The 15,626-nt window shown below is 39.9% G+C and overlaps 1 protein-coding gene across 5 annotated transcripts in view; it reads right to left on the reverse strand.

The window, feature by feature from the left end:
* SPOP (speckle type BTB/POZ protein) overlaps positions 1 to 15,626 on the reverse strand; it is a 79,009-nt gene that overhangs the window by 17,907 nt on the left and 45,476 nt on the right. For 4 of the 5 annotated variants that reach the window (XM_001168235.5, XM_001168317.5, XM_054671120.2 and 1 more), the window contains 4 exons: positions 5,518 to 5,661; positions 4,730 to 4,851; positions 2,019 to 2,170; positions 1,766 to 1,893 (listed from right to left, as the gene is read on the reverse strand). In XM_001168235.5, coding sequence (XP_001168235.1) covers positions 1,766 to 1,893; positions 2,019 to 2,170; positions 4,730 to 4,851; positions 5,518 to 5,595 — 480 coding nt within the window. In that variant the 5' untranslated portion in view covers positions 5,596 to 5,661. Of the gene's footprint in view, positions 1 to 1,765; positions 1,894 to 2,018; positions 2,171 to 4,729; positions 4,852 to 5,517; positions 5,662 to 12,218; positions 12,278 to 15,626 lie in introns of those variants that run through there. The other variant, XM_054671121.2, reaches the window with a different exon arrangement.

Genomic DNA, 15,626 nt, shown 5'->3' on the forward strand with positions numbered 1-15,626 from the left:
GTTTAAAGATTGGCTTTCATTTCCAATAGAAACTAGAATTTTCTACTATTTTTAAGTTTTTCTGAAATGCAAGACTCTAAGATAGGTGAAGATTCAAACTGTGATCTGTTTACATAACATCTAACCTCATGTAAAACCAACTAAATTCTCATTTCTTCATTCAGGCAACTGAGTATAATCTGTGACGTTAGATTTACACAGAATTCACACTCCACGTTTATCAGACATAAAAGAACTGCCACATTTTATGTATTTATTATAGATGCTATCACTCTAGTATTTCCTTCTTTTACTTGGTAATTAAAAAGGAGAGGGGATACCAAATTATGCAAACTATATTTTACATATTTAGTGTGGTATTATAAGAAACTGCCTCCAAAGTTTTCTAATCATTTGCAACTACTCTGTTGCAATACAGAAGGCTGGCTGGGCGTGGTGGCTCACATCTGTAATCCCAACACTTTGGCAGGCTGAGGCAGGCGGATCACTTGAGGTCAGGAGTTCGAGACCAGCCTGGCCAACATGGTGAAACCCCATCCCTACTAAAAATACAAGAATTAGCCAGGCCTGGTGGCATACACCTATAATCCCAGCTACTTGGGAGGCTAAGGCAGGAGAATCACTTGAATCTGGGAGGCAGAGGTTGCAGTGAGCCAAGGTTGCGCCACTGCACTCTAGCCTGGGTGACAGAGCAAGACTCCGTCTCAAAAAAAAAAAAAAAAAGAAAGAAAGAAAGCAATACATAAGCCTGCTACCGACCGCTAGGCCTTTTCTGCAAAAGGGCAAGATTCCTAAGGGACTCCCTTCCCTGCTACTCAGGTGGTGATATGCCTTTGAAACTGTCATTAACTCACAGTGTGAGCCTATTATTTGACAGAGCGAGTTGGCAATTGGGGAACAACTGTACCATCCCCCATGATGATACACTGTTTATTATTATCAAGCGGTGCTGCTCAGGAAGTGGTTCCTCAACCTATGTGCAGGGAACACTAATGCCCCAGTTGACTGGAGATTTTATTAATTTATTACACTGTGAGCTTGTCAGTATTTCTAAATGTATTCATAACAGCATGAAATGACTAATCAGTATATACTCATTAAAGAAACCACTTTCCAACTCATTCTTGGTTTGGGAATTTTATTTCAAGGCTTCTCCTGTAAACCTGGGAAAAGCTCTTAGGTCACTGGTGAGAGGACTTCCCTAACTGACTACAGGTAACTCTCTGAGCTAACTGTGAGTTAGAGAGCTTTACATAGCCTTCACCCTAGAAAAAAAATGGTTCTCACCTTCTTATTTCACAATTACTCCAGCAAGACAAACCATAGGCCTCAACTCTTGATAAGAATCTAGTTCAAAGAGCAGAAAAGGTAAGTAATCTGCAAACACACATGGCCCTCACACTTAAGGAGCCAGAAAGTATAAACAACAGATACACATATTTAGCTTGATGTGACAGTCCTTTCAAATGCTATCTGAAAAAAATCCCACAGTGAAAACTCCTGACCCAAGCAACTTAAAACTGACACATACCAAGGTAGCATACATACAACCTTTGTTTTTAAGAACAGTAACAAGTGGAAAGCTGAGATGCCCAACAACCTTGAAATCATCAGGTAGCTCAATCAGTCACATAAATAACATTTGTGCAGCACTACTCCACTTGGGGTTTTTTTCTTACTCTACATCCCTGATACAATATAATTAAGTCTACCAATACTCATCAGATCTGGGAACTGCTAGTCTCAGCAGAATACAAGGACTCACCTCGCAGAAGAGGGTAAGCTTGTCATCAGGGAGAAGCCCGTTGGCCTCATCCAAAAGAAAATCTCTACGGATGAATTTCTTGAATCCCCAGTCTTTGCCTTGCACAAACCTATATGCCCGTTGACTCTCTGGGGTGGGAAAAAAAAAAGTCATATTTAAGGTTACGCAAAAACCAGATCAAAGCCACAACTTGTCAGTGTAGGAAACTTCTGGATGTGAAACTTAAGAGTTGAACAAAGAGGAGAACATTTACCCATAGCTTTGGTTTCTTCTCCCTTGGCATTCAGGATGGAGAATTTGAATTTTGCCCGAACTTCACTCTTTGGACAGCTGACCAGTAACAGGTAAAGTGACAGGTAATCTTTGCTTTCTTCATCTAACCCTTTGGGGTTTACTCGCAAACACCTGTCCAAAACAGATAGAAAAAAAAAAAAATGTCAAAAGCATCCATTTTGATAGAACTGGAAATCAGACTCAAGAGAGGGAGATGTTTAAAAAACAAATGCAGGCCCCATAGAAGAATATAATTCAGTAGAATGACTAGTTGGGAACAACTTTTTTCTCTTTTTTTTTGAGACATGGTCTTACTCTATCGTCCAGGCTGGAGTGCAGTGGTATGATCATGGCTTACTGCAACCTCGATCTCCCTGGGCTCAGGTGATCCTCCCACCCCAGCCTCCTGAGTAGCGGGGACTACAGATGTGCACCACCATGGCCAGCTAATTTTTGTAGAGATGGGGTTTCGCCATATTGCCCAGGCTGGTCTTGAATGCTTGAGCTCAAGCGATCCGTCTGCCTCAGCCTCCCAGAGTGCTGGGATTACAGGAATAAGCAACCACACCTGGCTGGGAACCACTTTCGTAAAGCAAAATGGGTCACCTTTTAAAAAGTAAACAACAGGCTGGGTGCGGTGGCTCACCCCTGTAATCTCAGCACTTTGGGAGGCCAAAGCGGGCGCATCACTTGAGGTCAGGACTTCGAGGCCAGCCTGGCCAACGTGGTGAAACCCCGTCTCTACTAAAAATAAAAAATAAAGAAAAAAACTAGTTGGGCGTGGTGGCAGGCGCCTGTAATCCCAGCTACTCAGGAGGCTGAGGCAGGAGAATTGCTTGAACCTGGGAGGCAGAGGTTGCAGTGAGCTGAGATCACACCACTGCACTCCAGCCTGGGTAACAAGAACGAAACTCCATCTCAAAAAAGAAAAAGAAAAAAAAAAGAAATGTGTGGACCAGGCACGGTGGCTCATGCCTGTAATCCCAGCACTTTGGGAGGCCAAGGCAGGCAGATCACTTAAGTTCGAGAATGGCCTGACCAACATGGTGTAATCCTGTCTCTACTAAAAATACCAGGCGTGCTGGCGGGCACCTGTAATCCCTGCTTCTCTGGAGGCTGAGGCAGGAGAATCACTTTAACCCAGGAGGCAGAGGTTGCAGTGAGCCGAGATTGTGCCACTGCACTCCAGCCTGGGCGATAGAGTGAGACTCTGTCTCAAAAAAAAAAAAAAAGTGTGAACAATCTTTTATAGATAATAATATACATAATCTTTTATAGATATTTTACCAATCTGGCAACAATATTCTAAGACTAAAATAAAAGAGGCAATATGAAGGAAGCACAGACAAAAGTAAATTATCATTATGCAGCACAGAATTCCAGGCCAGACTTCTAAATAGTGTTAGAGATGCCAATCTGTTACGGAGAGATCAAAACAAAATTCAGACAGAATAGGTTCAACTAAGTTGTAAATGTCATTAGTCAAATGCATGGGTTTCAGGCACTGCTTCTACCACATGCAATACACAGGTCATATGTATCCTTAAGCCTTATCTGTATTATTGCACCTCTCTCAAACAGGTGGCCCAATCCAGTGTCTCTCTAGGGAGTGCATATACTACATACATTACTATACACCTTGCTAATGATGAGGATTTAAATACAATGTCTAAGAATAAACATCTCTCTCAACACTTAGTAGTAAAATGCACAATATATAGCCAAAAAATACTAAATGAATGAAAAAATAAGTTTTGGTGGGTTATCAGAGGTCAAAACTGGTGGTTCAGAGACATGCGTTTTGGTCTTTGCAGTGGGTATATGGTTGTATCCTCAACTGCCTGCTCCTCAGGCAAGATGACACATAGTCTGAATGAGACTGATCCTCACTCCTGGATCATATTTTCCCTGCTCCAGGGATTGGTTCAGGGAATGCAAACGTAAAACAATTGGTGCATGTACGACATATTCCTGGCCACACAGTTCAGAGAAAGCTCAAAGACTTTTGCTAGCATGTAGTAGATTATACCAATTGGTACTGCCAGTTATCCCTTAAGCACAAGAGAAGCCAGACCTGAGATGTCCAAGAGCGTGGAGAACAGGGCCGGGGCAGAGATGGTGTTCTTACTCTAACCACTGGCTTGCTGGATCAAGCTACCTTCAAACCCATCCTATACCCTGTCAATACAGTTACATAAGCAAATAAATCCCCTTTCTTGTTTAAAAGCAGGCAATTTAAAAGTAAAGAGATTTTTATGTTAAAATCTAGATTTCTTGCTTTTCTTGAAAAATCAGAAAATCTGGCAAGGGTCAGCCCTTACTCATGCATAGCTATAGTTAGCTGGAGCTGAGTAGCCAGCACCTCTTTTAGAAGAACACTCACTAGTTTGCCAAGCAGTCACCAGTCATTCCATTTATGGATATCATTTATAACACTGGCTTTCTTTATTTATTTACATTACCCTATAGCTTGAGTTTGCTGATTTCTGATATACTCATTGAATTAGTTCAACAAACATTTAGTGAGTACCTATTATGTGCCAGGCACTGTGCTAGGCACTGGGAAATACAGTAAGAACAAAACAAAAGTCCTGGCCTTCATGGAAATTACATTCTTGTCAGTGTCCCATAAAACCAAACAAAACAGACAACTTCAGAAAAATTTTTACAGTTAGATGTATTCTTCCTCACCATTTCAGTTTATCATTTGCTCCTGATGAAAATGTAGAACTTTTAATGACTTCACCCATTTCCTCCCGGCAAAAGCTAAAGTTATTGATGGTCCACATGTAGGAGAATTTCACTACCTTGATCTGTTGATAGAAAAACAGGAAGCAATTAAATAGGAAGTGGACAACCTGGAAAAACAGGATGAAGGGCAGATTATCATTTCCCCTCCCTCCCTCTGCATGATCCTGATAGGAAGATAGCAGTTTTCAGGTTTTTCTCACCTTATGTTCCTCATCCACATTTTAAGAAATCTCACACTGACCAATAGCTTTTATAACTTTTTTCAGCTGCTGAGAACACTGGATGGAAAGTGAGAGAAACATATAGGAAAAACAAAAAACAAAAAACCCACCACCACCATGGACAGGGCTGGGAAAGCATATGATAAAACCGTACTTAAAATGGGTCTCTGTTATTAAAATGTTGATGTCACTGCCTGGGGTTGCACATCTCAAACTTGTTTCCCCAGCAGAGGAAACTCAGAACACACTTTCATCAAGGGCAATGTAAGCAGATCTAGTTTCAAAGATTCCCCCTTTCAACCTCCACTGAAAAACACTAGCCTAGGGAATTTAGATTCCACATGGAAAACTAAGGAACCTGAGGCTAACAAGTATCTTATCTATCTGCTCTTTGGCAGTTATGTTCCAGAGAAAGCAAGAAGCCCAATGTAGAAAAGCAATCCTACTCCTTTCGTCCACCAAATCCTCCCCAGATGCAAGATTCACAGGCTGAAAACTTCAACTTACCTGTGTGTAGCACCAACTCTCAGCTACGGGGCCACTCGACATTTCTGCCGGAGGTGGAGGACTTGGAACCCTTGACATCGCCAGTTTGAAGGTTAAACGAGATTTCCAAAGTCAGGGGGCAAAGATTTCTGTTCCCTCTTCACCCTGGTCAGATCCAAGAAGCAAGAAAACTTTATTAGATTATTAAGATACGATCCTAACTATTGTTTGACCTGATAGAGGCTGGAAATTTTGTCTCCACATTGTTTGAGTGGCTCCTTACCACTGAGGTCCTAACATTTTTTTTTTTTTTTCCTGATAAGAGTTTCGCTCTTGTTGCCCAGACGGGAGTGCAGTGGTGCGATCTCGGCTCACCGCAACCTCCGCCTTTCCTGGGTTCAAGTGATTCTCCTGCCTAAGCCTCCCGAGTAGCTGGGATTATAGGCATGCACCACCACACCTGACTAATTGTGTATTTTTAGCAGAGACGGGGTTTCTCCATGTTAGTCAGGCTGGTCTTGAACTCTCGACCTCAGGTGATCCACCCTCCTTGGCCTCCCAAAGTGCTGGGATTACAGGCGTGAGCCACCGCACCCAGCCGAGGTCCTAAATTTAAATGTTAACATCAGAGAAGACTATCTAATGTAAAGTAGTCACCTAGTCACAATTATATCACCCTATACCTCTGCACAATACTCAATAACTCTATTGCTGAATGAATTTATTCAAAGGGTATTTAAAGTATATCTACGAAAAGGCTGCCTGAAGAGGAGACAGCATCATTAACACCAGACATAACTTGCCATGGGCTCCTTCCTTTGGGGTAAAAATACTCTACTCCTAAAGCAAAATGACCTTGTTACCCTCTCTAAGTTTGCTTCATCTTCTCCTATGCTTCACTGCAAACTTAAGGAATCTTCTATTCCTCAACCCATTGCTAGCTGCTCTCTTGAAGGGGAATATTTTTACACCTTTCTTAGATGTATTCCTTTCTCTGCAGCATTCGTGATCTCTCCCTGCTTACATTCCTGTCATCACTCGATATTTCAGATTCTTCTCCTTGCTCTGTTTTGTGATCATTCCTCAGTCTCCTTTACTAGATTATCTTCGTCCACTGTTGCTCCCCATCATTTAATCCTCAATCATTTTCTCAATCTACATTCTCTGTGTCAATTTTTTGTTTTTTCACCAGTCAGACATATCTTTATGGCAATTTCATCCATCCCAACAATGTCAAATTTCTACCTTTATACAAGTTTTCCAAATCTCTACAACTCTCACCTCTCTCATAAGCCTCAGACCATTCTCCAATAACTGTTATATATCTCAATGGGGTGTCTCAGTAGCAAATCAAATCCAACTCAAAATTCTTCCCTCCAAAAGCCTTTCTAAATACCAAAGCCATTAAAAAAACTGGTGAACTTGGGGATGAGGGAGTGGGACTGGGGAGATGTAGGTCAAGGGGTACAAAGTTGCAGATGGGTAGGATGAATTCATCTAGAGATCTACTGTACAACATGAGGGCTATACTTAATAATATTGTATTGTATAATGGAAGTTTGCCAGAAGAGATTTTAGGTGCTTTTACCACCTACGCGGGAACACGTGCGCATGCGCGCGCGCGCGCGCACACACACGGTAACTGTCAGATAATGGATATGTTAATTGGTTTGATTATAGTAATCATTTCACTATGCATATGCAAATCAAAACATTATGCTGCATACCTCAAATATATACAATTTTTACTATTTTTTTTGAGACAGGGTCTCACTTTGTAACCCAGGCTGCAGCACAGTGGCGCAATCTTGGCTCACTACAACCTCTGCCTCCCAGGCTCAAGCAATCCTCCCACCTCAGCCTCCTGAGTAGCTAGGACTACAGGCGTGCACCACCATACCACCTTGCTAATTTTTTGTATTTTTTTGTGGAGACAGGGTTTTGCCATGTTGCCCAGGCTGGTCTTGAACTCCTGGACTCAAGCAGTATGCCCACCTTGGCCTCCCAAAGTGCTAGGATTACAGGGATGAGCCACTACACCTGGCCACAATTTTTTTTAATTGGTGAATTTGGTTACAATTTTTAAGCACCATAAACAAAGCCAAAAGACAAACTAAAAAAAAAAAAAAAAAAAAGCTTGTAACACATGACAAAGGGACTTAATAAAAAATTGATATATAAATTATTTCTGTGAAATCAATTGGGTGTTATCTAGTACAGTGGAAAATACATGTACCCTAAAACTTAGTAACTCCACTTTTAACGATACATGTGCTAGAGCTGTGATTCTGAAGTGTAGAGTGCACCACAATCTCCTTTTAAACAGATTGCTGGCCCCACCCCCAGAGTTTCTGATTCAGAGATTTGGGATGGGCCCAAGTTTGCATTTCTAACAAGTTCCCAGATGATCCTTTGAGAACTGCTGTCCTAGAGAAACGCTACACGTGGGCACAAGATACAGACAAGGGTTTTCAATGCGGCACCATTAATAACAGTGAAAACTAGAAACACACTGAAAATCTTTAGTAGGGGAATAGTAACTAATTTGTATTATTTCCATATAATAGAAAACTATACTTCAGAATTTAAAATTAATGAACTAGGCTGGACACGGTGGCTCACGCCTGTAATCCCAGCACTTTGGGAGGCTGAGGTGGGAGGATTACCTGGGGTTGGGAGTTCGAGACCAGCCTGACCAACATGGAGAAACCCTGTCTCTACTAAAAACACAAAATTAGCTGGCTGTGGTGGCATGCGCCTGTCATCCCAGCTACCCCGGAGGCTGAGGCAGGAGAATCGCTCGAACCTGGGAGGTGGAGGTTGTGGTGAGCCGAGATCGCACCATTGCACTCCAGCCTGGGCAACAAGAGCAAAGCTCCATCTCAAAAAATAAAATAAAATAAAAGAACTAGATCTACAGCACCATGGACATCAAACATGGAGCTAATTAAAAAAAGCAAGTTTAGGAATGACATGTACAGTATATTATTTATGCATATTTAAGGTTTATATATTATTTACAGATATACGATACAGTAAAAGTAAACAACAACAACAACAACAACAACAACAAACAGCCTTGACAGCCTATATATCAGTTTCATACTGGGAGAGGGAAGGAAGGAGAAGGAGACTGGGAAAATAATATAAGATGCTTCAAGTTTATCTCTTGCGATTCTTTTAAAATAAGGATACAAAGAAAATATGATAATACAAATATCTGTTAATTAGGGATGACAGGTACTTGGGTATAAACTACTTTTTGTAGTGTTCTGCTTTATTTTTATCGTTTTGATATTGGAGCAATTGTGTAAGGATATATTCCATTATATCACACATCTCTGGTTTATAATATACAAGGGAGAAATTTCCTGAACACCTAGTTTGTTTTCAAAGGCCAAACAATATGAATCTTATAACTGATCATGTTGCCCTCCTTGCTTGGCTACTAAGAAATCCTGAGACAAGTTTGTGACTCATCTTTTAAAACTATAAGCCCATATGCCTGCTTTAGATGCTATATTTTATACAGGATCATTCTATAATAGTTTTATTATAGTTCATTCTATAATAGTTTTATTTTCTTAATTATTCCCTTTGCTATAATTCTCTCAACTTTTAATCTTTTATATGTTAAGTATTTTTGGAATCTGCCTCAAATCCTCTGCAGAAAGAGGTATAACAAGTAACAACAGGCTGGGCATGGTGGCTTATGCCTGTAATCCCAGCACTTTGGGAAGCCAAGGCAGGCGGGTCACCTGAGGTCAGGAGTTCGAGATCAGCCTGGCCAACATGGCGAAACCCCATCTCTACTAAAAATACAAAAATTAGCCGGGTGTGATAATGCGTGCCTGTAATCCCAGCTACTTGGGAGGTTGAGACAGAGAGTAGCTTGAACCCAGGAGGTGGAGGTGGAGGTTGCAGTGAGCCAAGATGTCACCATTGCACTCTAGCCTGGGAGACAGAGGAAAAAAAAAAAGTAACAACAAATCACACAATAACTCAACTCACAAATATTCACTGACTACTTAAATAATAAACAAGGAGATTAATAACCTACAGTTGCACTTTCACAGAGTAATACTCATAAATGGAATGAGATGTTATTCCCATGGTCATAAACACTATCTTACAGGAATTTCCTTTTTTTTGAGACGGAATCTTTCTCTGTCGCCCAGGCTGGAGCGCAGTGGCGATCTTGGCTCACTGCAAGCTCCGCCTCCCGGGTTCATGCCATTCTCCTGCCTCAGCCTCCTGAGTTGCTGGGACTACAGGCACCCGCCACCATGCCCAGCTAATTTTTTGTATTTTTAGTAGAGACAGGGTTTCACCATGTTAGCCAGGATGGTCTCGATCTCCTGACCTCGTGATTTGCCCACCTCGGCCTCCCAAAGTGCTGGGATTAAAGGCATGAGCCACCACGCCCGGCCAGGAATTTACAATTAAAGAATCTGTGAAATCACAAATGAAGCTAACATGGTGTGCTGTCTCACTTAAGCTAGCAACCTAAGCACTGCAGTGGCATTTGGGCCTCCCTGGCTTGTGCAATTTATGATTCCATGATAACATGAAGAAAAGAAGCCAAATGCTACTGTGGTCACCTCCAAGATAGGCTTGCATTTGATGGAAAACACATTCTTAAAGAACTGTTTTATTTTTCCATTAACAAGTAAGTATAAATGAGCTAGTTTTACAAATCCCAATTATCATTAATGGCCAGAATGAAATTTCAAAATTCCTACTTTGGGACAGGGTGGCAATGAAGGTTTGATTTTATGCGTTAGTTAAGAACAAAAAATTTGGCTCTGGAGAGGTGGATTATAGGCACAGCTCTACACTGAGTAATCCTAAAATACCAATTTGAACTTATTTTGAGGTTAAAAAAACTTCAAACTGATCTAACAATGAACAATTTATGAATTATCTAAGCCCAGGAAAAGGCCAAATTTTAATAACTGGTTTATTTTAATGCCTTAATTGTTGTTACTCATCCTTGGTTCATTATTATAACCAGAAAAAAGAAACTACTACTTTGATCTTGACCATTTTTTCCCACCTTTTTTTGCTTCTGACTTATTTTGTAGCTACATCTTTTCCCTTCTTCTAATTTTTAAAAATCTCTAACCTCACAGCCAGCAGAACTGGAGAATCTGTCTCAGACTCTGAGGAGCTCTAACCAAACAACCTGCTGGAAAGGAAATTGACTAGGACAGCACAAGTCTAATTAATTTCACTCGTAGCAGGAACTATGGGCAAAGTATTCATCAGCAAAGTAGCCTAGTGCTACATGAACTCTCTAGCACTTCATGCCAACTGCTGCAGATGACCAGCAGAAAAAAATTTTAGAAAAGAGGAGACCTACCTGAGGGTTAGAGTTCAAGAACCTCTGCAGCAGACAGCTAAAGCCAAAATATATTGCTCCTGCCTTCAAACAAGTTAAGACAGTCTGTCTGCATTCTCTATTGAGAAATTTATTTTCCAAAGCTTACCAAACTTTCTAGTACGCTCAAACTCTGAGGCTGAACATATACCACCATTTATTTTCCTGCTTACTCTATTAAATTCTGACCTGTGAGAACAGACCTCTTCGAGTTACATTTAAAAATGCACTTTAAAATATCTCTGTCAACTGTAATACTGCTTAATTTCCAACGAAGGTAGTATCAGCTAGCAACTAATAAAAATCTCTAATGGAATGCTTTCTAGTGGGTATTATAAGACTATGAAGTCATTAACCAGTTTTGATGTGATTCAAGCCAACAATATAATTTCTAACTAGAATATTAAACTTTGGAGGACAGAAGGACAAAAAGAAAAAAACGAATTACAGATGAGTATCCCTGCTCTGAAAAGTTCCAAAATCCAAAAGTTTTTGAGCACTGACATGACATGCTCGTTGGAACACTTTGGATTTCAGATTAGGAATGTTGAACCAGTAAGTACGTAACAAAACTATTCCAAAAAATCTGGAAAAATCTGAAATCCAAAACACTCTGGTCCCAACCATTTCCGATAAGTGGATATTCAACCTGTAATGCTGTCGTGATGCACAGATAATGCTTTCAACTGAACCTACGGTGCACTTCTTTCCTGCCTTCTTTTATACTTATGAACACTTCTGCTGACTCCTGTAGACTTTAAGCTCCTTAAACAGAACCTGCAACTATTCTATCTATCCCTTATCACCTAGCACAGCCTGCCTGGAACTCAAGGAATTCAGTACAAATACTCTGATGAAGGCCAGGCGTGGTGGCTCACACCTGTAATCCCAGTACTTTGGGAGCCCGAGGTGGGCGGATCATGAGGTCAGGAATTCAAGACCAGCCTGACCAACATAGCGAAACCCCGTCTCTACTGAAAACACAAAAATTAGCCGTGCGTGGTGGCACGTGCCTATAATCCCAGCTACTCAAGAGGCTGAAGCAGGAGAATCGCTTGAACCTGGGAGGCAGAGGTTGCAGAGAGCCGAGGTGGTGCCACTGCACTCCAGCCTGCAACACAGCAAGACTCTATCTCAAAAAAAAAAAAAAAAAAAAAATACTCTGATGACTGAAACACTCATCCAGTTGCATTCAAGTTCATTAAGTTTTCTGGTTTTTTTTCACGTATCTCTAAAACAGCCCTTTGAACAATGCTGAGTATATCAGATTTGCAATGTAATGAGAATAATTTGTTATTTCAGATAAATTATATTACAAAGCCCAAAACTCCCAGCCCGGTACCTCTAATCCCGGTCCTGGTAAAACTGAGTTTTTCATCCAGTATCAAGTATATATTTATTCTACAAGAGGAGAAAGCCTTGTTATAATTTCATTTTGAAAACAAAAATCAGTAACTAATCTGAACTAAACTCTTGCATAATCAGAATTCTTTCAAGATAGAAGACAAATTCCCTGTACAATAAAGGAAAATGTCCCAATAGTTTATTTTGCAGTATTTACAGAACTAGGCTAGAACACCCTCTGAAAAGTGTTACACAGACAGCTTGTGCAGTCACTTTTTAAATCTTTCCCTTATTTCCCATGAGCATTTCTCCATCATCAGTCTAATCTACTTATCCAGAGAATTAAAATAAAATCAACCAGTTAACAGAGAGAGAGGCATGAATCTCATACATGATATCTATGAACTAGCCTTACTTATATCCATCAGTTTTAAGATGACAGGAACAAGATTGTGAAGATATTAGATTGAATCATGAAACTGTTGTTTTATATGACAAAAATAGTTGAATATCAGCAATTTCATGTGGTTCAACATAATACACAGCATGTACAAGCTAGATGGCTGGGAACAGACCAGAGAATGGTCTGTTAGGGACTTTTTAAAAGCCTCTCTCTCTGCTTTCTTCTGGTTTAAAGCTTTGTACAGTTTCCAAGTAAAGAAAAGCCCCAGTGTCATAACTATTTTCAACCCGAGATGTTTGCGTTTTCCAAAACAGAAGATGCCAAAAAGATTGATGACAATTGCAAAAACAAACAAACAAACAAAAAAACTGTAAGACTTTTGTATACTAATTTTTGAGAAACTAATGTGACCAAAAGGAGCCTTTTGTTTCTTCTGTTACAGTGTGCTCAATCATACACAGCCCAGGAGGTAATCTTTTCTTTCTCATTACCCCAAGGGTAGTTATTACAGGTCATACTGACTTCTACTGTTGCAAGGTTTAAATGACTTTTGAATATTTGTTATGAGTAAACTTTCTGCAGTTCAATCTAGTCCAACAAAATACTAAATATACTTAAAAAATTTTTAGAGACACTGCTTAAAATGAAACTCAGGGCTTCAGACAGACCTCAATCAGCAAAGGAAAGACTGAGGTTCTCTTATGTCTTTTATCAGGTTCATGCTTTGTAAAACTTTACAAATTAAAGATGCCTGTTTTTTTGTTTGTTTTCTTTCTTTTAAATTTTTTTTTAAAAAAATTTGTATAGACAGAGTCTTGCTATGTTGCCTAGGCTGGTCTCAAACTCTTGGCCCCAGGCAATCCTCCTGCCTTGGCTTCTCAAAGCACTGGGAATATAGGCATGAACCACTGTGCCCAGCCTGTTTTCATTTTTTAAATTCTTACACTGCACCTATAAGGGGATTACCGATACCAAGTGAATCTAGAGATCAAGAAAAAAGTCCACAGCCTTACAGAAAAATGGGCAAAGAACAACCAACGGTGTACAGAAATGGAAATACCCAATGGTTCTTAAATATATGAAAAGATGTTCAACTCTCATTCAAGATAAAAATGCAAATTAAATCACACATTGATTCACCCACTGAATTGGCAAAGATCAAAATGTTTGATAACACTTACCCAGGGTAAAGAAAACATTTCTGGTTGGTGTATAAATTGTTACAATCTCTGTGAAGGGCAATGTCTATCAAAGTAAAAAATGTGCATCCCCTTTAATCCAGCAATTTCACTTCTAGAAATGTATCCCTACTGATATGTTTTAAATGACAAATATAAAAGGTTTTTCACTGTGGGGACTATTTATAAAACACGTGAAAATGGAAATAACCTAAAAGTTCATCAACAGTGGATTAAATAAACTATGATACAGATAATGTAATAATATGCATCTCTTAAAAAATAAGGAAGCTCCATTTTTTAATAGAAAATATACATTTGTTTTAACATACAGAATATCTCCCAAAAGACACAAGGCTCTAGGGATGCTGGTTACTCCCATGGAAGGAAACTGGGTACACCTGAGTGGGAAGAAGTCCCACTGTATTCCTCTTAATACTTTCTGAATTTTGAACCATGTAAATATATTACCTATTCAAATAGTAAATTACAAAATTTAAAAAGGAATTAGCAGCCTTTACAATTAATTTTTCCAAGTTGTGAAGAGGCTTATACATCGAGACCCACATGAGAGACAAGAAAGGAATTCTTCAGTGGCCTCCATTGCTATCTGAGTAAAATCAACCTTTTCGTCATGACCACCATGGCCTCAGCATACCTCCCTGACCTTCTCTAACAATCTTCTCAATCCTGATGTTTTAGTCACTCAGGCCTTTAACTCTAATCCACAAACACATTGGGCTCTTTCCTCAGCCTAGAAAGCTCTTTCTTCCCTCAGGTCTTTTTACAGGTGGGTCCTTCTTGTCATTTAGGTCTCCTAGCAAATGAAGTATCTTCAGAGGAGTCTTCCCTGACCACCCAATCTGAAGCCGCTTCCACTTCTAGCCTGTTCCTCTCATCACATTACCCTATTTTATTTTCTTCTTTATTACCACTACCTGAAATTATCTTGTTTTTATTTTTTCACTTGTCTATTGTGTTCCCTACTAGAAGTTAAGCTCAACGAGAATAGTATCCCCCTGTGCCTAGAATGGCATAACAGGCACTCAGTAAATATTTGTTCAATGAAATTTTGGTTGAGCAATTAGACTCCTTCTCTTTTGGGATCATTTTTCCCTAATGAGTTCTAGTTAATAAATTAAAGTTTAGGAGTTGTTGAATGAATGTAGCTATAGGAATCCAGGCATACTTTTAAAACAATAAAACATTTTAAAAAGAAAACTATCAAGTCACTCCAACTTTAAGAATTTATTGAGTACATTACAAAACTATTTATACCCTTCCCTGATTAAAAATCTTTTCAAATCCAAGAAAACGGAAGAAAAGGGAAACGTACAGAGCTATGGGGGGAGTTCCTGAATCCACAAGACAATAGTGAGAAAAGTACATTTCCCAGAATAAGTCAATCCTGGTTATAGAAGTACCATTACAGCAGCTGTCAGGAACCCAAGCTAAACTCTTAAGTTATTTCAAGTTAAATTCTTCTTTTTTTTTTTTCCAGACAGAGTTTCATTCTTGTTGCCCACGCTGGAGTGCAATGGCATGGTCTTGGCTCACTGCAACCTCCACCTCCTGGGTTCAAGCAATTCTCCTGCCTTAGCCTCCCAAGTAGCTGGGATTACAGGCGCCCACCAACATGCCCAGGTAATTTTTGTATTTTTAGTAGAGACGGGGTTTCACTGTGTTGGTCAGGCTGGTCTCGAACTCCTCACCCACCTCGGCCTCCCAAATTACAGGCGTGAGCCACTGTGCCTTGCCTCAAGTTAAATACTATATATTATAATAAAATTCCAATATATTAAGTGAGGGAAATCCTTAGCATCTA

The sequence above is a fragment of the Pan troglodytes genome, chromosome 19, assembly GCF_028858775.2.
Source record: "Pan troglodytes isolate AG18354 chromosome 19, NHGRI_mPanTro3-v2.0_pri, whole genome shotgun sequence".
In the NCBI taxonomy this organism is placed as follows: domain Eukaryota; kingdom Metazoa; phylum Chordata; class Mammalia; order Primates; family Hominidae; genus Pan; species Pan troglodytes.